This window comes from Aptenodytes patagonicus, chromosome 1 (assembly GCF_965638725.1).
Source record: "Aptenodytes patagonicus chromosome 1, bAptPat1.pri.cur, whole genome shotgun sequence".
Lineage (NCBI taxonomy): Eukaryota > Metazoa > Chordata > Aves > Sphenisciformes > Spheniscidae > Aptenodytes > Aptenodytes patagonicus.
This window is the reverse complement of record NC_134949.1, coordinates 137,057,366-137,082,011: the sequence shown is the minus strand read 5'-3', so window position 1 is coordinate 137,082,011 and position 24,646 is coordinate 137,057,366. Positions and strand designations below refer to the sequence as shown.

The window sequence follows — 24,646 nt, the reverse complement described above, 5'->3', positions numbered from 1 at the left end:
ACGGATGTTTTCTTTGATGCCCCCAACCCTATAAACACTTAAGCACAGGTTTAATAACATTTGCGCTTTTATGTTTTAAGTACCTTGCAGTTTTCTGTTTTCTTTATATTGGACTGTTCACATATGTGAAGTACACATTTGAAGTGTTAAAAGAATGAGGGGCCCAATTCACTACTTTTTTTTTTTGTAAGGAAAAATATATTAAAAAGGCAAAATACCTCTACAAATGTGACTATTTCTAAAAAGACTTTGTCATATAAATGCTGACACAAGCTTGAAGTTTATTTTTAAAGAGCCGTTAGCGTCTCCCCATAATGCTTACCCTCCTTTTGCAAAAGAATGGACATAATGAGTTAAGTAGTGTTTTTCTTTTTAAACTGATTTGAATTTGTACCTGCTGAATTTTAACCTTTGCTTCCTGAGTGTCAAGCGAAGCTCCGTCCCTGATGCAAGTAGTTATCATGTTATCAGCATGAAAAAACACAGCACCTGGGTTTGTAAGGCAGGAGGTCCTCAAGAAAAAATGGCTGCAAATCTCAGAAACCAGAGAAATATTGAAGTCACAAACCCTTAGAGCTAGTTATACCAGGACTGCTCTCATACTGCAGAAAGTAGGGCATCCACACTTTTCAAAAGAAAGTAACATAAAAGCAGGTTGCCAGGTAGCTCATATGCTGCCACAAGCCCCTCTTGCTAGCAGCGCTTTCTGAAATAGCAGAGCCTTTGTAAAGTCAAGTACTGCCTTCCTCCAGCTGAATCAATGGGCAAAAAAATTTCAAAAGGTTTTGTTTGCCACCTAGTACCTCCCACTATGAAACCACTACCAACACTTTGTGGGGAAAAATGAGCTAAAAACAGATATAGCAGCATGCGGAATGGGAACTGGCAGTGTCCAACCCCTTTACAGGAGCACTATGCTTTTTGTCCATTCTGGCTCATTTGAAAACAAAATTTCCTCCTGGAGCTAGCTGCTAAATTAAGACATGAAGCTGATACATTTTTGCTATAAAAGTGGAAAAAACCCTAGACTGTAGCTCACTATGTCCACCTTTTTAAGAAAAGGCAAGTACACTTGCTGTTTAAAAGCAGGTCGTGTTAAAATTTAAGATACGTGTGTGAGATTAGATTTGCTGGTATTCCATTATGGTTGGGGTGGGAATAGAAGAAGAAACCCCCCCAACTTAATAATCAAAGATCATAACTTACCTTTTCCTTGACAAATGAAAGGCATTTAAATGTTTTTTAAAACCCATCTTAATCTGATCATAATGCTCAAAATTTTACAGTAATAGGCAATTCTTATTACCCAGCTTAGCTTTGTTTTTATTTGAACACTAAATTATCTGGAGCTAAATACTAAAAGCAAACACAAACAGAAACTTTCAATTAAAAAAAAAAAGAAAATATCCCTCTGATATATAAAGTAACAAAAATAACTGTCGAAAGTTCCACTGCAATGGAAAAGAGAACGTAAGCTAATTTTATATTTCATGTTTGAAACAATAAAAGCATGGTAGAAATGTAAATTAACAAAACATTCTCTCATACCCCCACATGTTCTAAACCCAAGCAAATTCCAATCATTCCTAGTGCTCGAAAGGTTACAGCCAGCTTCTCAATGGAGACACGACTTCAGGGAAGCTGAAAACAACAGTTCAAGTTAGAATTTCACAGAATAATTACTATTATAATCCTGCACAAGATCTTTCAGAACTGGGCGCCTGAAGATAAATATAAACTTAAAAACAGAGCACCTAAAAATGATCTGGTTCTTCATGTTTCAAGTGTCAATACTCACCAATTACTTTACTGGCAGTTGCTTAGCGCACAGAACTTCAGAAGGTGCTTAAATGCAGACTCAGAAACAAAACTCGAGACACCCCCCTCCTGACCATTATTTTTAATAAAGTCTTGGCCATGTCTCTTTCCTACACCTGAACCACGGAAGACCAGACATCCAGAACCACGTCCATTCCCCAGACTGGCCCTAGATAAAAGTGAAGTACTCCGTACTATACGTAACATGCCCATGAAAGCCTACTCAAGCAGGATTAGTTTTTGCTGCCCCATAAACTTATTGAGAAATGAGTTGGTGACAAAAAGAATAAAAACAATAAAAAAACCTTGGTTTTTTCTTGTGCCCCAATATTCCATGAACAGTAGAATCTTTTTACTTGCACACAGCCAGCACCTACTGGAGTCAGTTTATCTCTGCACCCATGCAGGGTAACGTACACACGTCTCAGTGAAACTGAGGTTTTAGTGTAAGCCACGCTGGCTTTAAGTTAAGCTATTAAGAAAGTAAATTAGATTTCTAATTCAGTAAACTGAATTTTGATAAAAAAAAAAAAAAGGACTTAAATTTAACCGCAAACTAGTCTGCATCAGAAGGCTGAGTATCAGTATTTGGTCCGGTCACTATTGGTGTAACTTATCGCTACAGATATGATGGCATACATTTCTGTTAAAACATACGGAAAGAAAAGACGCTATCAATAAATCATTTCTAATTAAAAACAAAAAAAAAGAAAAATAAAATCTGCCGACTTGCCATATAGCTCCAAATCCTCACATCTCAACCCAGAACATAATTACTACAGAAATATCAAAACACAAGTATGAGGAGTTTTACATGTCATTTTAACTTCTATCAATTATTTCAAACTTAGTTTAGGCAAGTAGGTGTTTTTTTTAACATAGGAAATTTAGGGTGATTTTTGTAAGTGCATTCTTTTGAACTCCCTGAGTACTGTACATTCCTTTTCTACAGTGATTTCTGACTGGAAGATGCTGAATGAAGTGGTTTTGCATTGCTGCATATGAAGTAAAGTCTATTGCTTAAAGTGAAACACAGCAGCATAAGGTTTTACAAAATATGCAGGTGCATGTTTCAGCATTTTGCCCCTACGCATCTGAACTAAGTGTGAGCCTTCAACTTCTCCAAATCTCTCCTTTAGATTCTATAAGTGACTAATTTCACATCATTAAAGATAATCAGAATGTAATTACTGTTATTATTTATGTCTTGGCAGATAATTCTTACCAATCTACAGTCAGTAATGTCTGCAAGTTAATACAATGGAGTTATTCAAAGCCCTCCTGGACGACACATCTTGATTCAGGCACTCCGAGGTCAGTAGCTATAGTTGTGTAGGTTTTTTTGTAAAAGAAACATAAACGGTACTAACCATCCAACCACCTAACTCCACATTTTCAAAACACAGTAGTTCATAGCAGTTGATAATTAAAATAATAATAATAAAAAGATTATACCACTTCAATACGAGTACAAAGTATTGTACTTGAAGTATGAGTACAAGCAAAGTACTGAGAATAAACTGTAGTATATCCAGTTCTGAAAATACCTGTGGATTGAAGCAGTACTGAGCATTTGCTTATTGACATTTTCCATTTTCATAAAAAAGAAAACTGGGCAGCACATTCAAACATAAAAGAAACTCAGGTAAGATGTGTTTACTTTTTAAAAAATAATTTATAAAATAACAAATTATCAACAGTTCATTATATAGCATTGATATAAAGAGTTTAAAGTTACTGAATCCATCAGTATATACTAAAGATAAGATACTTCGATACCAAACGAGGCCTCCAGTTACTTAAGAACTTCGAATTATTTAGCTCATTAAAGGACAGTACTATATCTTAAACTCAACAGATATGGCTGAATCTGTGCACTAGTTAAAATATAACATTGTAACTGCACATAAAAAGACCTATTTATATATAGTTTTTACAGTGTATGCAGGTGTGTGTATATATTTTTTACTCACCGACAAACACAATGCAGACAATAGAAGGCAGCATAGAAATAGTGTTTTGAATATAAAAATGTTTTGTCTTCAATTTAATAGAAAATGTGTAATCTGCATTTTGGCAGACTTACTGGTACTACTATACAAAACCAGGAAAAAGGTCATGCAAAGAGGTTAAGATTATTCTTCAACGTATACAAGGGAAAACAAAAACACCTAGTAGATTTGAGAATACTTTGCAATTAATGGGAAAAGCACCCAAAAGACAACATAAAATACAGGAATGGTTTAGTTTTGTTATTTTATACCTGGTTGTACCCTAGTACAGATGATGAGTTTTACTTTGATGCTCAATAAAAAATGAAAACAAAGTCTTTCTTCTCTTCCTTCCACAAATATTTTGTTAAACTCAACTGATTTGAGAATAGTGGTATAATGGCCATTAAACAAAAAAAAAAAAAAAGAAAAGAAGAAAGTATTATGGACATAAAATGTTACCAAAAAAATAAGCACACTCAAAAATATATTTTTCTTTCCCCTACTTACAATTATGTTTATTAAAAAAAAAAACCAAAGCTTTTACAATATCAGACCAACTATTGGCTTTTCTAATAAATTTGGTATGTACACTCCCTGTACATCCTGTTCCTCTTAAGCATTTAGCAGTTGTTCTTATACACAAGGAAATGTCTCTGAAGGAATTCAACTGGTTTGTATTTTTTGACAAATTAGGTATAGCTTTTTGTATTTCATTGGGTTGTTCATTCTGTTTCAGCTGCAACGTCTAACATGCTCCAAAACATATTCAGGAAAGTGCAAGCTGCAGACTTGCAAGCCATCCAGCTTGCACGGCATTCTTGGATATTCATCTTCTTTCCATTTGTTTTCCTCTGGATCAAAGGTGAGAATCGAATCACTGTAATGACCATTGTAACAAAGGCCTCCAAGAACCATTATCTGTTTGTCCAGAACAGCTACACCATGACCACTCCTACCAATTGGCATAGAAGCCAATATAGTCCATTGATCAGTATCTGGGTCATAAACCTCTGTAGAAGGACATCCTTGAGATTCAAAGGAGGCCCTCAGGATCACACAGACACCACCAAAGACATAAAGCTTACCATTATAAGAAATCATTTTGTGAAAGCATCTTGCATAATTCATTTTGCATTTGTTCTCCCAACAGTTAGTGACCACTTGAGTTCTCCTTGTTCGCTGCTCTACTGTCCCTTCTTTACTGGGATCAAACACACACACTTGCTTAGAAGTTGAAGATGATGTAATTCCACCAGTGATATACAACTTGTTACCAAGCACAGTCCCTTCATGTCCGTATTTATTGACTGGATAAGGATCCACAAATTCCCATTTATCTTCAGTGATATCATACCGTTCAGTTGAGTAAAACGTTTCATCCCTGGTCCTCCCAGCCACTGCATAAACATACCTCCCAATAACTCCAACAGCAAACTCAGAACGTGGAACAGACATGTCTGCCATTCGTAACCAAGTGTTCTGTCTTGGGTCATATCTAAACACTTTGGATGAAGCATGAAACTCACCATCTGGCCCCAGTTCTTCCCCACCTAATAGGAACACAAAGTTATTCACAATGGCAAGGCAGTCTGGTCGTAAAGGTACTTGAGGACCCTCTAGTTCCCACCAGACCCTCGGTTTGTGCAAGAGAAGAATTTTACTGTTTACCATACTGTGTCCTATCATTCCTCTAAATACTGCAGTCTGGGGTTTGGCAGAACGAATTTTGTTCGATTTCATTTCCATCAAAGGCTGCTGGTGAACGCTATGAAAGTAATTCATGGCTTGGTCAACCTCATGTCGCAGCTGCCGGGAGTATCGATAAAACTCTGATGTTTTTACCTACGAATACATTTAAAAGATATTAAAATTCTGACCAAGAGAAACAATCCAGAAAACCTACATGACTATGTGTCATTAGAAGATTATTTTACTTAGTTTCATTCAGGCAATCTTGAAAGCAATTGCATTTGTGCATGGAGGCTTAAGCTAATGTACTGTTATCCAAAGTCCAGAAGGCAATTTAGTGATTAACGGCAGTGACTAACATTTTCAGCAGAATACTCACATGTAGAATTTAAGCCGGAATTAGGCACAGCTGAAATCCCCAAGTCTAAAAATCATTATTCCTTCTCCCCAAAAAAGCCTCTGTTCATCTTCTGCTTAATCCTTGAAGCGCCTAAATTAAAAATGCACTATTTTCCTGGTTTTGAAAAACATTCTACACACCCATTCTGTGTTTACCAAGGTCTACCCTAGTCTTAATTTCTGCTGAATTCTCACAACCAAGCCCAAGCAGGTATTCCCAAATGCTAGGCCCTGCTCACAGGGCTATTTAATTGGGGTGGGGTGGGAAAGGAAGGTACCCAAACCCCTTCCTTCAGAACAGATTGCACTAACCACTCGTCATGATGGTTACCTTATGGTTTCCCCTCTGTGACTCTCCACATGTTAACAAACGTCTTTAACACAAGAGGAGAACATCTCAACCTATAATCCTTTGGTTGTGCATTTATTTGGTAAATGGTGGAGGTAGGTTTGAACTTCCAATTCCCAGGTGAGAGTTACAACCTTTGAATTACCACATAGAAGTGCTCCTTCTCAGTGCCATCTCAATTTGAAAAGAGCTATCCCTGCTCAGTTTTATTGGAGTGGGGGGAAGATTGTAAGAATTTACCTTTCCAGGATCCTTCCTACTATCTAAGGCAATTTAAGTTCCTGAGACTGGTCCTGAGACAATTCCAAAACACATCCCTGTCTTGAACATTTTAACTAATCTAGCTCCAGGCAGCCCTCAGGTCACCGTGTGATTTTAGGACGAGAGGAAATGGCCTCAAGTTGCGGCAGGGGATGTTTAGATTGGATGTAAGGAAAAATTTCTTTACTGAAAGAGTGGTGAAACATTGGAACAGGCTGCCCAGGGAAGTGGTGGAGTCCCCATCCCTGGAGGTATTTAAAAGACGTGTAGATGAGGTGCTTAGGGACATGGTTTAGTGGGCATGGTGGTGTTGGGTTGACGGTTGGACTCGATGATCTTAGAGGTCTTTTCCAACCTCAATGATTCTATGATTCTATGATTCTCTTCAAAGAGGCTTCACTCTTCCTGTACAGTCTGGTCTAATGCAGCATTCTGAACTACACATCTAAAACAAATGAAAACCCACTAGATATTGCCAAATCCACAAATCCTCTATAAGATTTGATCCTAAGTCCCAGTTTCTTTCACATAAGACTGGATTGCTTTCAAACACTCCAAATACCTTTAGTTCCCCCTAGCTCCAAAAAGGGAAGCAATGCTCTGAAAAAATGTGAGGCCACTCTGAAATTTCAAAGCGACCACAAGATAACACCAGAAGCTACTATTTTTCAGTATCTGTTCCCCCACCTCCTCCTATTCCCTGTCCCAAGGGACAAAAGCCTGTACCACCACTTACCTAAGGGGTGGTGGTATGAGGTTTTCATATATATGAAAAGCAATTTGGAAATGAATGTTCTTTATACCTTGTGAATAAAGTAGTTGCTTATTCCATAAACATGTACTATTAAAATTTTGTTAGCTTTCTGTTAATAGTTTCTCTTCCTTGCATAGTAATTAAGACATTCTGCTGTCAGATAAACATTTTTAAAAAAATCTTTTGAACTGTTATTATTGGACATGATTTGCACAGATTTTGAGATTGTTTTATACACCAGATTTAAAAAAAAACCTGAATACTAACCTACCATTGTAAAGCACTGTATAGCTCAAGAGTTATAGTGATTTGATGGTTTTATTTACACTTTTTCTTTCCCTCGCTTTATTTTGACAAGTTCAACTTATCTTTGCTTGGAAAAAGAGGATGGTCACATACAGATTACATATATTATTCTCGAGGCAACATCCAACTGCTTTCTACCATTTTTACCAAGGGTGATTATGGAGCAAAAAGGTTTACTTAGGCATAGTGCTTGTAAAACACCCACAGTAAGCCCAACTCTTCTGGAAAATAACAGATCTATTTTCTTATTGCAAATAAATAATATATCATACAAAACACAGGAGATCTGCTCATATGGCATTTGTTGGAATAAACCATATACCTTGCCTGACTGAAAAGATTGAACATAAATTCCAGAAAATATGCTGGGGGAGGGTTGGCGGGGAGAACCACAGCACAGAAAAATGGAAAAATATAGAAAGCCTTAAAGGTTACAAAAAATGAAACAGGAAGTTAAAGTAACAAAGAATCATGGGTGGGTTACTTTATCCTTAAAAGTAACTTTCAAATTCTAAAACAGCACAACTATTTCACGCATTCCCAAACTGGAGCTATCATTTTTGGAATTAAACAAAAAGATAAACGATTTTTGTTACCTATATGCATTTCAAGTTTTCTTGGATGATTATGGAAGACAACAGGATCAACACGCTTACAACATGAAGCATGCCAGCAGAGCCTGGCAGAGATGAAATATGTTTTTTCTTTCCCCCTCAACAGTTACAACTCTGTCTTTAGATCTAGAAATTGAAATGCCAGCCAGAAACCGGAATTAAAATAAGCCTCACATATCCTCACCACTCTACTCCTTCACATAGCCTAAATCTCACCCCCATGAGAGCATGCAAAAGGAAACAAGGAATATCTAATTCCAGAGAGAGAATCTCAAGACCAGGGAATCAATCTATTAGCAGTTTACTACTACTTATCTTGACAAAGGCACTAACATCAAAGCAAAGCCTCAATCTCTTACCTTAAACCAGAAAGACATTGAGAAGCAAATGCAACTACCAGTTCTAAACAACTCTTTCAGACTGAAGTTCATGGGGAAGCTATCTACAAGCACAATCTTGAAGAGACGAACATGAAAATATATAAGCACTAGCAATGCTTACAATATTCAGGAAAAAAAAATACCACAAAACAAAACAGAGTGACAGGCTATCTAAATTCTGGTAAGAAAAGGTAGTTGGAGGCTTCCTATACTTTGCTGTTGAGGAAAAATATCAGTGTTTCTAGCCTTCCACCATTCACCAGCACAACCTCTGCCACACAAGAGCGGTACCTCTCCTGAGGCTCAAATGATGGTCTAAGATTAATGTTAGGAAATGCCTATATGAAAGTACAGACTGTTCACGCTTGCTTGATGCAAATGAAGACAAAGCAAATGTAGGTCAGTTTGCCCACTTTCACATGCACACACTGTCTGCATGAAATCTTCCAGAATTATTTGAAAGTCCTATTCAGCCCATAGTAAGGAAAACCTTCCAAAAACCTACACTTCTGAATAATTTTACAATACTTTTAATTACTTGTGTCTACAATCGAAAAAGAGAAGCATGAAAATTTAGGTATTTAGGTATTAAAACACAACTGTAAGTCATGCATATAATTTTAGTTTTAGTAGATTAAAGAACATGGCTTTCAGCAAGCCTTTTGTGGGAATTGCTGTCTGATACCCAAAATACGCTGAAGGAAATCCCTCAGCATTCAAAAGTAGGCTTCTGCCATTACCTGTAAGTAGCAACAAGTAGTTGATCAACAAATATCTAAGTGCTCACCAATAGAGCGATTTTCCTGTTAAGTTCAAATGGAGAAGCTCTAGAAGGAACATGCCCCTAATTACCAATATACTCAATTAGAGAGAACGCTCACAAGCTTCTGCAAAACATCCAAAACAGATGGAAATGTACACTAGCCGTGATGAACCTTGAAGTTAAACAAATGTGCATTCTTAAGAGTACATCATGAACTCTGAATTGACAAAAAAATATAAATGCTTCATAGGATTTTCAAAGTTTAAAGAAAGACTATTCCGTTATCTTGCTGAAGGGTCTCAAAGAAAGTTTAAGTCGGACTTCCTTACCAACCCCAGTCTTATTATAAAAAAGGAATTTAATCCGGGTGCTAAAGCTTTGCTCATGTGATTTTTTACATTCTTTCCAGTTCTTTCTCTTCAGTTTTCTGGACAAAACCTTCTTACAGAGGTTCAGCTGGGACACAGCGCTAACGTAAGAGCTCCCCGAAGAACTCTAATGAGAACTTCTCATTGCATCATCTACCAGTTACAGTGGTTCACAGTTGGACTTTTAGCTACACAACAGGGAACAGCATAAACAAAATCAAATGTGTCATTCCATAAAAAAAGAAGATGAGGAAAATAATTAAAAACATCCACCTCTATACTTACCCCCCAGGTAGTCAATACTAAAAACATCAAGACTTCACCAAAATCACCACCATCCCTCCAGCCATAGTAAATTGGAGCTTGAATGCATTTTCTTGTCTTCATTTTGGAACAGTGAAACATTCAGTAAAAACTGCTGGCTTTCCAAATTAATGCAGCTATTAATCATTGCCTATTTTTCTGCTGTATTGCAATGCATGCTTTTCTAGTTGCAGCAGCTATGCAAGTTTCGGAATTTTCCATCTATATTCTATGAAAAAGTAAAGCCAAAAATGTAAGCCATTAGTTTCTAATTTGAAAAGCAATCCCCACAAAGGACCAGATGTATCCCATGTTATGTTCATCATCTTTTCCCCCTTAAAACAATTAAGCAAATTAATAAGCTGCAGGAAGAGCAATGAAATGCAAGGTAAATAATCTGTAACACAAGCTTCCCTTCCCCTCCCCCCCATACAACCATTTACAGCTATTGCTCTATTTGTATTTTGTTACTTGGGCTTTCAAAACCATAAAGAAAGGCTACTTTTGAAGTGCCTAAACTAAACATCTATTATTTATACACCTGGTAACTAAATCTTAACATGTTATTATATGGGGTAGATATTAGCTTGGTTCCTTCTGTAGAACTGGTAAAAAAACCACAGAAAAAATCTGAATGGCTTATAATGTGACCATCATCTCTAGCCATGTAAGCAGAGAACTATTTCAAAGGTTATAAAATTGTGCTTACTGAAGTTTTCTAAAACTGCCAATTCTGAATGTGTAAGTGATGCAACTCAAACTCAATCACTAGGAATACAGAAGCTATGCTACACCTTTTCAATGAATAATGATGGTGTCTGTATCAGACTTCTAGTGAGCAAATTCTTCCTTTTACTTGCAAAAAAATTTATATTTTACTAGAGATTAAGCTGAATCAAGACTAAAGATCCATCAATCCCACTAACTACTATCCTTATTATTTTCACATCTACTTATCTCTGGCCATATTCTAAGCACAACTGTAAGCCTGTCAACAAACATTATCAAAATGTTAACACACTTACTCCAAATCAAAATTCAGTCAAATAGAAAAAGTCACACGTATGTCTCTAAAACAGCAGCAACCAAAATTACTTTGCAACCAAACATCAGTATACATAGCATTGGACAAGCTGCTATGCTTAACTTTACTTTCCCTTTTTCTATCATGGGTCATTACTTAGTTACATCCCATGGCCAGTACAAAAACTGGTCAGTACCAGTATAGGGCTTCGAAGGGCTATTTTGCAAGTGCTACTGTTTTTCAGCCTAACCATAGAACGACAAGATGACATAGCCTCTGTGCAGCAAGGGCAATGCCCTCAAACTGAGTATTTTGTTGTTCCTTTTTAGAAACTGGCAAGAGAAATTATCACAATCAAGCTGGAATCTAACTCAAATCTAATCTCTCAAACCAGAATGGAGCCAACAGTCTATATGCCAGAATTGAGATGCTCAGCATGTAATAAATACTGCTAGCAAATCTATCCAAGTCAGCAATAACCTTCAGACATAAAAATATCAAGCACCTATTTAAGATAAGAGGGGCTCACTAACCTCATCCACTAGACACTTCTTATTCTAAGCTTCAGCATACAAAGTTGTAGAAGTATATACATATGAATTAATAGACATGGAAGTAAATGAGAGAAAAAAAAAAGAGAAATTAAACACATTTATCAAAGGTAACGACACAAAACTACAATGACATCTTCTCAAAAGTTACTATTTTCTAGGCACAGAAAAGCACATACTCAAAGATAATGTGCTATTCATCCTACCCGTAAAGCAGAAGCTGATGCATCTAGTGATCAGTAAGTTTCTGATTTAAGCTGAGAATTTATAAATCAGCATGGGCTAGTCATAACAAACCCTACAGACTGGACATCAAAAAAACCCTTTTGATTTTAAGGACAGAGGTTTTGAAACAACATTTCAATTTGAGTAGTACATAGAAACTAAATGGAGCTTAAACAGTATATGAAGGGAAATCATGACATGGTTGCCTCCAATAACACAAAGATGAACTCAATGATGTAGGAGAAATGGCCTCTAACTTTTATTTCCAACCTTTCTCAAAACTTACAGAGCCATGGATACATTTCAAATAAAGAAAAGTGTAACATGGATAGTGGAACTTGTGCTTCTCCCCATACACTTTGCCTTTATTTTCTAACTATTCCCCAAATCCTTACTTCATTTATCTTTCCATTTTCCCTCATATATCTACATCTATTTTAAGGGCTGAGGAACAAAAGGAGTATCTATTCATACTTCAGAAGCAGTTCTTCCAGGACAGTTTAGAGTAAGCAAACAGGCTGCAGCTTCACTCCAAATGCACATCAGCCTCAAGGTATAAATCTACAGTCACTCATCAATTCCTTTTAAAAAGGACAAGCCATCCCACTCAGATTGTAAATCTCTTCAAAAAAATGATGTAAGAAATAGAATGGCTTCAGAAGCTAGAAGTATCCTTACTGTGACTTGCAAAGTTAAGTTATGTAAGTTATTTATATACTACAATGACAGGCACCTTAGAAACACGTACTAGAGAGATTACGTAAGAGTACATATGACAAGCCAGCCAGCGTATAGCGAATACAGAGCTCGCTGAACTGTAAGAGTCAACCTCAGATTGTATTTGGTACATTCTTGCAGGCGTTTAGTATGTGCTGGCTTCAGGAGAAGGGTGAATTCTGTTTGTGGATCTTCAAAAGAAGCAGTTTTACCAATATTTCCCCCCTTCTACAAACAGAAGAGTTCTCCTCAGGTTACCTCCAGAATGGTTAACAGACATGCTCTTTTATTTAAAGAAAAAAAAAAAAGTGTGGTCTATATTTTGATGTTAGCTCCAACTGCAGTTGTCCTTTGTCACTTGCCATGTTGGATTATTCAATGCTCTCTAGCCAGGGCAAAACACAAATACATTCCTAGCTGCAGCAACAAATGACATACTTATTTAGCTGTGCTTCCCTCTGCTGAGTTGTCCCACTCCAGAATCTGCACTGGCCTCTCTCTGTTCCCACATAAAATTAATGGAAAGGGTATTCACAGATAAAGCTTTTACATGTGGATATATAAACTGGGATGCTGAAAATGACTTCTCTCTTTAAGTTGTACCTATCTGGCCATTTGGTAGCTGTCAGGATAAAACATGAGAAGCACTGTATGCAGGGTTTATACCACTGATACCAAAACCAGCTCCAGAAGTTATACCTACATGTAATGCTGAAGACCAACATATACTTTTCACTTGCACTCACAGAAATTTAGCTGAAGACAGCTTGATGCTTGACCTTGTATCCCAAAAACTCAAAGAGCTGAAGCAGACTCTTTCAGACGAGCCTTACCCTATTAGATTGACCTTAAGAATACTCTGTGAATCCTACCAGTTTTCCTACTGAAGGGCTTAAATGATGTAATAATAAGGTAAAAGCGTTATTAAAAACAAGATGCTACACAGGATCTTGCAGAGTTCAGCTCTTACTAGTTGGAAATATTTTAACCCAATATAAACATTACATTACTGTTCTAAAATACATTTAGGTATTTATTTTGTTTATGTCTATAGGCTAATATAGGATCATAAACATATTTTATGCATTATTACTTCCTCTACTCAATTCACACACACACAAAAAAAATCCAAAATATAAAAACTCACTAGTCTCTGAAGTAATTAATAGCTTTTATAATTTAAAATACAAATAAGCGTAAGCATTACTGCTTAAACGACCCAGTAGCCCTTAGAACCACCAAGAACAATACAACCTTATCTGTATATTCACTAGATACCAAAGTAAAAATATATAGGAAATTAATTTGTAAGAAGCCCAACAAAAACACAGGGTCTTAAATCCTATTAATTCACTAAGAGGTGAAAAATACACAAGTTAAAGTTGTATCTTATCACACAAAATTAACATTGTTAAAACAAAACAGCACAGTTTAAGTAATTCCTAACCTGAATAACCTTACTGTTACTAGCCTGTGAGAGAGCTGCTTACAAAGTTTTGTAATTCTCTACTGTTGACAAATACTCAGAGATTCTCAGGAACTAGAAAACAACATTTTTTGGCTATTCTTCAACCGAACAGTAGAAAAAGCAAGTTCTCTTTTAACCTCTTAATACATACAATGGTCAGCTGAATTTTAGATCACCTGTTACAAAGATTCCTCTGATATTTAAAGTAAATTATTACATTTCACACCGTCAGTAAGTTGTGATTGTATTATGTGCCTTGTGTAGAATTAAATGTATGTGTAACTTTGCAGGATCAGGGCTTACTTCCAACTGCTGTGTAACAGCACAAGCACTGGAGATGCAATAACAACAAAAACACCCTGAAGATTTAACAGCAGATGCTAGTTTTCATTTGTAAATAAAAGAATCTGTACTTAAAACACGTAAAATCTACAATCACTATGTTTTGATTATATTGATAACAATTATCATGACATATGCCCTACATACTGTATGCAGCTCTAAAATCTCTGGAAAGCAGGAAGCAACTTGTGGAAAACAGTAATAACAACTGAAATAAAACTTGATACAAGTGACCTTATTTTAAAAATGTCCTTGCCATATGAAGTCACTTAAAAACATGTATTGTAAACCTACCTGTTCTCCAGCCACTGTACATACTATTGTCTAATAATCAGATGACAATACTTCTAGATGTTTGTCTTCTACGGGTTTATTAGAAAAATAAATGCTATCTTTTTGTTCCTCCTAATAGGTTTGGGAATCTTACCTATTTAATGGCATGCTGCCCTAGCTAAATGATGAATCCTGTCTATTGCTTTTCAAATGCACCAACCTTCTCAAAAACACTGGATGGTGTCATCAAACAAAACCTGATGTTCTGAATGATGGTGTCCGTATGCCTCCAGCGTCTTCTATCATGGCGCAGCCAGGCCTGAACAGCTTCATACAGCTCTATCTCTGGAAACCTGCTCAGATGATCATTATCCAAGTAAGACATGAGCTTCTCAAAGCTCAAATATGAAAGGAAGTCAGGTCTGGACATGAGTGGCACAAAATTCTCTAGCAGAAAGGAGTCCAATTTTTCCCTGACTCCTTCGATGTTTACACCAAAATCATCCAGAAGTCTCATAATTTCTGCACAGTTTTCTAAGCAGATTTTAGCTAAGAGAAAAGAGCAGCAAAATTTTACCACCTCTATAAGCTGGACATACATGGCAGCCTGAAGGATTTCATGAACAGTGTTCATACTCAGTTCAATAGTTCCATAGTACATGAATTGGAGGACATGACTGAAGCCTGTAGCTGTCAGACCTTTCAAATGGATTTTGTCCTGATCTCGTTCTCGCATATCAGCTGTGAACATAATCCTGAAGTAATCACTCTGGGTGGCAAGCAGTGCTTTATGGGCCTGAAATTGGTGGTCTTCAATGACAAGTGTGACATCAAGAAGCAATCCCTCCTCATACAGTGCTCTGAATCCAGCAGAGACACTGGTGTCATGGATGGAGGAGCTAAACCCTTCCACGTCCCCTGCCATGAATCACCTGGGGGGAAGAAAAAATAAATAAATAAAAATAAAAATAAATTGTTATTTCTAATAACATACCACAAGCCCTTACTGACCAGAGAAATCCTAATTGAGATTGCTTTCGTTAAGACTTCATCATCCTTTTTGCTTTCTCGTCAGCTGAAAAATCAACTTAAGAAACAACTTAAAACACAAACTTTAAATATTCCTCCCCCCAAAATATTCTCATTTTAAAGAAAGGGTAATGAACAAGAATAACTATGCGATACTGCCAGAATGATTCCTCAACTCCAAGCTACTTGGTGGTCAGATAATGAATACGCAATGCTAAAAAGGTTGTCACGGTTTTCTTCCTCTCCCCCCCTCAATCTTTCTAAAGAATTCATCTCAGGGGAGCAATAAAATACCCACTCTTGAATATCAAAGGTTTCAGAAAGGAAGCAAAACTTCCTTAACTTCAGAAACAAGCTCCAGTAGATCTGTACAAGGTATAACCTAAAAAAAAATTTTAGTCTCTTTAAAAATATATGTCAATTTCCTCAAAAGTTATTTCTAGGAAACTGAACATTTTCAGAGATGCTACTTAAGTTTGTGTGTTTCACTACTCCTGTAACAACATAGTCCCTTTTTCCCCCCTGTTTCTTACTATAGGGATTAATTAGGCGATGAGATTTATAAAGTGCAAATAAGGCAATAGGAAGCACTGATAAGATTAGGTCACAATAAATAATATTCTGTATACTGGGTTTAGTGAAGCTTAATTGCTCATTAAGCAGTTGAACATTGGCAGATGCAGTGTTACTTACGTGCAAGCCACAGTCAAACTGTAAATAAGCCAAAAAGAAATTAAAGACTAGCAGGATCCTACCCTGTTAAAGTTAAGGAAGATAAATATTCAATAAAAAATCTATATCAAAAACTATTCAAAATTCAGGAATTTCTCAAAATCTTGCTCAACTTACTTGGGTTTCGGTAGGATGAAGTTGCACAAGGTAGCTTGAACCAATCTAACAATTTATCACTAGTCAAAGGGCAACAGTGCAACGCCATTCTCTCTCTCGGTCCTCATTCTGGGGTCTGAGCTCCTGCTGCCTACTTTGAGCGATTTCTGGGGCTCACTGGACTGCTCTAGAAAGCCAATTCAACTCATAAGCCTGACAGAAAACTAAACCGAGGCTGGGGGGAACAAAACAACCACCACCACTCCCCAGCACACACAAAACCTCAAAACCAGAGAGCTTTCTGCTAATCAGTGAGCTGACTTCTGACTTGACACAGCAGGGGGTATGGCACAAGAACCAAGCCGTCGCAGAGGGCAGGACATCACACATGAGCAGGAACAGGGAAGAGTAACATCTTCCCTTTTTGGCATTAATCAGTTATTAGAACTGGTTCAACCATTTTTGTTGCACTTTATCCCACCTTAAATTACACTGCAACATTCACTCAGTTATTTGTGCATTTAACTCTGAATTTCCTGTAACAATTAAAGTTAATAATGTTTTGGTACTGGTAACCTACACCAAAAGCTAAATAACACCAACATCAACACATTTAAAACCTGATAATTTTCAAAGTTATAGAACTTTACAGCAAGCAGTATATGGACACAGAAGCAACTCTAGGTTGGCCCAAGTTTCACAACTTCAGACAGCAGTTATCAGATTACTCCCAATTCCTCAAGCACCACATCCTGACTGCTGCCATTTTAACTGGAATGTATTTTATTAGACTCCATCAACAGATAATCATCTCCTCTCCTTAATTGATCAGCACACATCCTGGAAAACAAAACCGGAGGTACTCTTTGTCTATGCAAAACTAAAATGGTGAGTGGGTGTTTGTAGCCACACCTCAGCACCGCTCCCACCCTGCTGAAGCCTGCTGACAGGTTCTGTGCACAATAGAGTTAATGCCGGGAGCGTTCATGAAAATTAAGGCCTTATGACAAAATTCAAATTCCTGAAAGTAAGAGCAGCAGCAAGAGAACAAAGCTGACAATCCAATCACTTTCTCACCAGTATCCATGATAGCACACTCCCCTCAATGTCACTGAAGACAGAGAGAAAATGCAAACTGCTCTGGAGCTTCATATTGCGAGTCCCTTATTCCTGAACACAGCACATGCCTACCAGAACGAAAAATTACCATCAAATATTTTTCTTAGCTGTTCCTAATTCCTGCATAAAAGCAGACAAGGAAAGAATTGCTTTACTAACTCTTAGCACCTCAAGAGGAAGCATAAAGCCTGACTTTTCAGGATTTTGCTTTCTAATTGGATTTCTGATATCAAATAAAAGGTAAACACTAATATTAGCTTTTTTTCTTTCACTAGAGCACTTGTTACACCTCCTCCGCCCTGCCCCCAGTTCTCTGATGTTTAATAATAGTTGAGGTCATACTTCAGTCTTTCCTGTTTAAGAGATTTAATGGTCACTTGCCTTTAAATGGGCCACCCGTTTTCATAAAATATACAGCAACTTGAAACAACTATGTCTCAATTTTGTTTGAAATTGGCCAAGAGGTTCAAAGGTTACTAGGATTCTCAGACAGTACAACTGTGTAAGTTACATTTCTTTAGGAGACCAACTGAGACATATTGCTCAGATTCAACTCCAAGATCAATGGAAAAGACTGGACAGGACACTTGGAATTTACAAATATGAGACATGAACAGAATAACACAACAATATATTCAGGGGGGGAAAAAAAGTCAGAAATGAAGCAACATTCCCCAGGTGACTGAAGCAACATATATTAATCTGAAAATAATGGGATCTCTCATCACACATGTTCATGCAGGTGGCAATCTCACAGAAGGGGTTTCCTCAAAACAGAACATACACTACTGCATATGTGAGCAACATAGAAGAACCATACCAGTAAGCTCTGAACACATACTAGGGTCTTTCCCCTTAACTTGAGAAAGATAATTACATTATCGGCACTCTGCAAATAAAAGGAGAGAAATTAACTTTTACATCGGACAGCTTTAAAAGGCCTCTTTCAAAGAAACAAAAAGGAAAAGTTGGCAAGTGAAGATAAGCAGAGACAAATGGTAGAGGGTAAATGCACCAAATCCAGAGGACCACCTCCAGTGTTCCTTTTAAGGATCAAAACAAATAAATAATACACAAAAACCAAAAACCAGCATCAGAGAGTCCTGGGCAACCGGCTCTCGGTGGTCCTGCTGAGCAGGGTGGTGGACCAGGTGACCTCCAGAGGTCCCTTCCAACCTCAACCAGTCTGTGATTCTGTGATCAAGTTGCTTTTACATAGAGACCACACTGAATTTTTTTTTTTTTTTTGCAACTATCCTTTTAATTCTGTTTAAACAGCAATTAAGACACACACACAAAAAATCAGATATGAGCTACTGCACTTCAAATTTTAAATCTATCAAAAAATAAGGTGTTAGGAATCACCAAAATACATTAACTGCCCCTTCCCCCCCGCATTTAGGGAACACCTTTTAGGGTTCTAATTCTCACATCTCCCCTAAAACTGGCTATTCTGTAAAAATATATTAAAACTAGAAGTCAGCTGCAAAACTCTACAATGGTAACAAACTGGTCAACACTCCGAAATTATTATTTCAGAATGTTTTAAAAATGTGGGGGTTTAAGTCACTTAATCCTTTTTTTCACATCCCTGCTTATATTATTTTTAGTAAATCTACAGTTTTCAATCTCAAAACATTTTTCCTCCCAAACATCAGACAGCATTTAATGGATTATTTAAGTAGAGACAAAACCAGTAAGACTTCTCCATAACACCATCTAAGGAAGTTTCAGAATTCTATGAGTGAAAAGCGAAAGACTACTTGTTTTCCTGCATTAAATAAAAGGAGTAAATGCCCTTTTTTGGCATAAAGCCAAACACAGTATCAGCAGGCATATTTTTCTTTGCAACGCCAAAATGCATTGGCCAGTGCAAATACACAAGGGGGTTAAAATAGCACAGAGACTGGGAAACTAGATAGTTAAATGCATATTATGATCAACTGGTAAAAATCTTTATTTCTACAGCTAATATCCCCAGTCAAAAGCAAATAGCAATGTGGTAGTTCAAATATTAAAAGAGCAATACAAAATACCCTCAAATGAAGTCATTTTTCTAAAGAATAGCTATGCCATTCCTCCCACACACAGACTTGCAATCTTAGATGTAATTCTATGCACTATTCAAATGCTGCAGCTTATTTCCCAGAGGACAGTAACAAAATGATTTTTTTTTTTCATATTTTCAATAAAAATGCAAAATTCGGAGTTAGATTTTCTTCACCCATGCAAATCACAACAGCACACTTAATCCTAAGGAAGACATGTAGCCTACAGTGGTCTATAAGAAAACTGGAACAAAAAATTCCACTGTATAAACAATAAAGGGAAAAAAAAACCACCACTAAGTTGACGTTCTGCATTGTTCTGCGCATACTAGAGCTGATCAGTATAATGCAGCACAGGAAGTAAGATTCTCTGCTGAAAAGCCAAAAGAGAAATACGCTTAACCTTATTAGCTTCTCCTGACATCTCTTCCTCTTTTAGCACATAATGCATCACAGAGTCTACTCTGCCATGACTGTAAAAGCACTTACTTGGAACACTGATTTCTCATCTTTATTCCGCAGCTGTAACAAAAGTCTGAAAACCCTGTTCCAGACTGCTTTTTCTGGCTAAACAAGGAGAACCTTCTTTGCTCAGGGTATCTGAGGCTCTTAGTAACAAGCAGAAGAAATGGAGTCTAAACACACAGGCTATTGAGAAGGAAGTTATGGAATACCCACTTCTGGCTCATGCCCCGCTTGATTTAAAAATCTATCCAACAGCAGTACTTCCTGCAAAAGTGCCCTTTAAATGAGTCTGTTTATGTAATATGTAAGCTTATATGCACTTTCTAGGAATAGAAACATATTGTTCGAGGAAAGTATTGACAATACCAACTCTAGCACACCAGCTGAAAGGCAGATTTCTGCTTTCCTTTACTGCAGTTCCTCAATAACTCATTTGAGATGCTGAGACAGAACTAGCAAGTTCCTTTGTTTACAGATTATGAAGTACTTGTTCGTTCTACCTACCTCATAGAAATGCTGAGAAAGCACCTATGTGAACACAGCTGAACAACAAATTTTCACGTAATAAAACACTGTATCTAGGAGTTACACGAAAAGATATTTCACCAGACATACAGAACCATACTTTGGTTACACAAAGCACTAAAACAGAGCTTAAAATCCAATAATCTGTTCCATTCCTTTCAGCCATCAAATGCATGCATTTAAATGCAAATTTTAAAGCCATTACATATGCTTTATTTAGTGAGGTGCATAGCAAAGACTGCTTTGAGCAGAATTCTTTGACCCTAATTTTGTTAAAACAAACACTTTCCTGCACAAATAGGACGTTTCTCCATAGTCAAATGTCATACACATGTATGAAAACACAATACACACAGGCATTTGCACATACAAGCAGAACATTCACAACTGCACATATTCATCACTAAAAATTGGGCCTTTGAACGCTATGTACTGCAATGAGTGAGAATGCAAGGAGTGTATAAATATACATTTACACAGTATAAATAATTTATGCCCCAAATTAAACCTCTGTTTACATGGTTTGACACTAAAACCATTAAACCTTGTCTGAACCACCGCTTTTCATCATAATTCCCCACTAACAGCAACAGAAGGAATGAGGCAAAAGTGAGATACATCAATAACCAGTGGGTATCAAAACTTTCCATTGCTGCAACAATTGCAAAGGTAGGAAACAAAGAAACATATCAAGTTCCTATGTGTTTTATCTACAATCCTTTATAATCAACATGCTAAGTTTGGGAAACAATTTATCTTAAACACATTGGTAGGTTCACACTAAAGACTTCACCCAATCTGTGGTGAGGATTCCGAAAACACTGGATTACTTTAGAAGTGAGGAGTTAGGAGCTTACCGGTCACTGCCAGTCAGAGGAACCAGACTGCCAGAACTCCAGAAATTAAAACTTGGGTACTCCTGAAAACCGTCCATGCTGCATGAAGAATTTCTTAGGGGCACGCATCTGACCATGACAGCTCCTCTTACAATCTCTACCCATGTTGCTCTCTCTGAGCAATTTGCATCAGTTCATAACCACAGTGGCACTTTTAGAACACATCAGTTGTCTCTGAGGTCATTATGGTTATTCTAGAAGCATTATCAGAACTAGTTACAACCAAACATACTAAAACTCAGTATGGATTGTGTCTCAGCTCAGTACAGTTATACGTCACTCTGTAAGTATGCTAGAACCCTGCTGAGTAGTCTTTAGCTATCTTCATAGAGTACAGTACTAGGAGAGTGTGTTTTGTTCTGTTTTCTTTTTGAGAAACCTCTAGCTCAAGCAGATGTGTTGGTGCTCTCATATGCACATATTCATAATGGATAGCTTTCTCGGCTCATCTTACTCTGTTCTTAAAAACTTATACTATAACCTGATTTAGTCTTTCTGCACAGAAGGATCCAAATGTTACAAGCATACACACACAAAAGATCAGAACCATTCTGTTTTAAAATACTGCTTAAGAGTAGTTTTCACATACGTTGATTTAGATTAATACTAATCGATTATATGCAGAAACTTCCCATTTTACAACACTACCCACCAGAGAATAAGATATGGTCCCCAGCTCAGCCCTTAAATCAAGCTTTAGGATGACTATCAAAAGGATTCTGGTGAAAGTATCTGCTTGACAAACATTTTAAGACTGCCAGACATACACATCAGCTGTAGTTACTTGACCAGTTTAACTTCACCCAACTGAATCTAAACTCAGCTTCTGTCTTGTGAATTAACATCAATGAGATATACATTAGTTTCTCATTGTACTAGTCCATTATGCAGATGACATAACTGCACTTCACAGACATTAAGATAGTTTAAACCACTTGGCTAAAAGATCATTGCATCACTACCTGTAGAAAAACATGCTCCTGAACGTAGAGCAAGCTCAGCTCAATGCTGATTTACTGATACCAGAACAGGTGCCCAGTATAAAAATATAAAATATTTCTAATATATCTGTAAGAATGAGAATTGTCTTTAACTAGAAAAACTTGTATCACTAATACTTAAAAGTTAAATGATGGTCGTGTTGAAAACTACAGATTTGCCACTGCTCTCAAAGTGGACAGGACTGCTCTATCCCGAGTGCCAACATTTCTTGTGGCTTCTATAATGATTAATTTTTCCAAATGAAAGAAAAAAATTATTAATAAAGGGTGATTTTCTCATTGTGAAGATATTTATCAAGAAAAATCATGGTGTATTTTATACAGAAAAGTAGCAAGTGAAGTATTTCTTAGTAGCAAGAATCTAATCCTACTTTTTGATATCAAAGTGTTTGGATTCTTGTCACATAAATTTTTAGCATAATAAAAAGGTAATGAGCTACAAGTAGTATTTAAACTATATTAGTAAAAATAATTTTAATCTGAATTAAGACAGTTGAACTACCCCTTACAATTGTCTTTTTGTTATTATCTGCATATTTATTGCTAACTTATTTGATACTTTTAGCATCTTCTGAGAAAATTAATGAGATTGTGCCTTTTGTTCAAGACACACAGCTTTTGACCTCATTGCCAAATGTCAACCTCATTTGTCAGAAAGACAGAAATCACAAACATATTACATTTCCACAAATTTCCCCCAAATTGGCAGCTAGATAAATGAAAAAGATCCGGTGTGTCCGGTGTGAGCTCAACAGTTATCTGTTCTGCTTTGCTTGCTGAAAGGCAAATTGACACCTGTAGATCCAAACCAGCCACAGGGTATAATTAAGGAAAGTGAAAGATGAGTGACAGTGGGAAAGTATCGGACATGTGGTAGAAATTAAACACGTTGGCTAGGTGTTGGAAGGAAAAAGACAGAAAGGATGTCGGTGCATGGTGGTGTGCTGAGGGGATCTGAGCGTGAACTGGGGCAATGGTGGTGAAAAAGCTGGGTTATTATCTTAGGGACGGCCATACACAACAAAGAAGTCAACAGGAAGCCAGACTTCAGTAGTTCTGCCCTTTTATCCAGTAACAGCTTTATGGTTCCCCTATTCTTCTTCTAAAGGAGAAGAAAGAAAACCCACCCAAAAAAACAAACAACAAAAACCCCAAGAACTTCGAATTTTTAAGCGACGTTGAAGCATTTACCGAATAGGTCAAAGCTCAGTACCGCTCGTGAGCGGAAGTCTACCCGTTCCGCTCACAGATACTTTTTCCTCCCCCGACGTCGCTGATCGCGAAATAGCCATTTTCGGGGTAGGAACTCAGATGACCTACTTCAGCATGTCTGCTTGACGCGTTTAGCACCACTCCGCTGGGAGCGAACGCTCGCAGGCCGAGCTCCCCGGCGAACGGGGCAGGCGGGCTCGGAGTTAGAGACGTGCCGCCGCAGGGGCGCCCGGCTCGGGGCCGGGGCCGGGGCCGCGGCCGCCCCGCGACCCCCCGCCCCGCGGGCGCACGAGGCTTCCGCGGCGCCCGCCCGCCCGGCCATGCCCGCCGCCCCGCTACAGCCTGCCTCTCGCCGCCGCCCTCATCCCCGGCGCCCGCGGGCACCCGGCCCGCCGCCCCCGCCTGCCTCGGCCGGCGGAGGAGGGTCTCTGAAGGCCGGGAGGAGGCCCGGGCCGCCCTCCGCGGCGGGAGGGCTCGGGGGACCCCGGCGGCGGCTTCACCTACCTCTCGGCAGCGGCGGCGCTAAAGACGCGGCTCCTCCCGCTGGACCGGTGGAGAGGGGGGCCTCTGTGTAACATAAAGCCGGGGGCGGCGGTGGCGGCGGCGGAGGGAGGCGCCGGGGGGCTGAAGAGGGGGGCAATGGCTGAGGCAAAGCCGGGAGGAGGAGGCGGAGGAGGAGGAGGAAGAAGAAGGGGGGATCCTGGGCTCCCTCCTCCCCGCGGTTCGTGCTCAGGGGGAGGTGGGGAGCCGCCCCCCGCCGCGCCGCCCGGGCACCGGCGCTCCCGGCCCTGCCTGGCCTGGCCTCGCCCCCGGGGTCCCTGCGGCTCCCACCCGCCCCCCGCCGCTCACACTTGTTTACCTTCTGCGCTGCCTACCGCGGCCGCAGGCGCCATCTTCCCCCGCGACAGGCACCCCGCGCCGGCCG

At 38.4% G+C, this 24,646-nt stretch overlaps 1 protein-coding gene and 1 long non-coding RNA gene across 6 annotated transcripts in view; one reads left to right on the top strand and one right to left on the bottom strand.

Moving 5' to 3' along the window:
• The window catches only part of LOC143169024 (uncharacterized), a 16,718-nt gene extending 12,132 nt beyond the window's left edge, over positions 1-4,586 (top strand). For both annotated transcript variants that reach the window (XR_012996834.1, XR_012996832.1), the window contains 2 exons: positions 3,033-3,132; positions 4,549-4,586. This is a non-coding gene — a long non-coding RNA (uncharacterized LOC143169024). The remainder of the gene's footprint in view (positions 1-3,032; positions 3,133-4,548) is intronic.
• KLHL15 (kelch like family member 15) lies at positions 4,227-24,646 on the bottom strand. Of its 4 annotated transcripts, XM_076356126.1 has the most exons (4): positions 24,581-24,624; positions 24,226-24,345; positions 14,819-15,530; positions 4,227-5,654 (listed from the first exon to the last, which is right to left on the bottom strand). In XM_076356126.1, the coding sequence occupies exons 3-4, from the start codon at positions 15,521-15,523 to the stop codon at positions 4,545-4,547; spliced, it is 1,815 nt and encodes a 604-aa protein (XP_076212241.1). In that variant the 5' UTR covers positions 15,524-15,530; positions 24,226-24,345; positions 24,581-24,624; the 3' UTR covers positions 4,227-4,544. The 4 variants fall into 4 exon arrangements, with proteins under 4 accessions (XP_076212241.1, XP_076212221.1, XP_076212231.1 ...); XM_076356106.1 differs by lacking the exon at positions 24,226-24,345 and having other exon boundaries at positions 24,581-24,646; XM_076356116.1 differs by lacking the exon at positions 24,581-24,624 and having other exon boundaries at positions 24,226-24,447.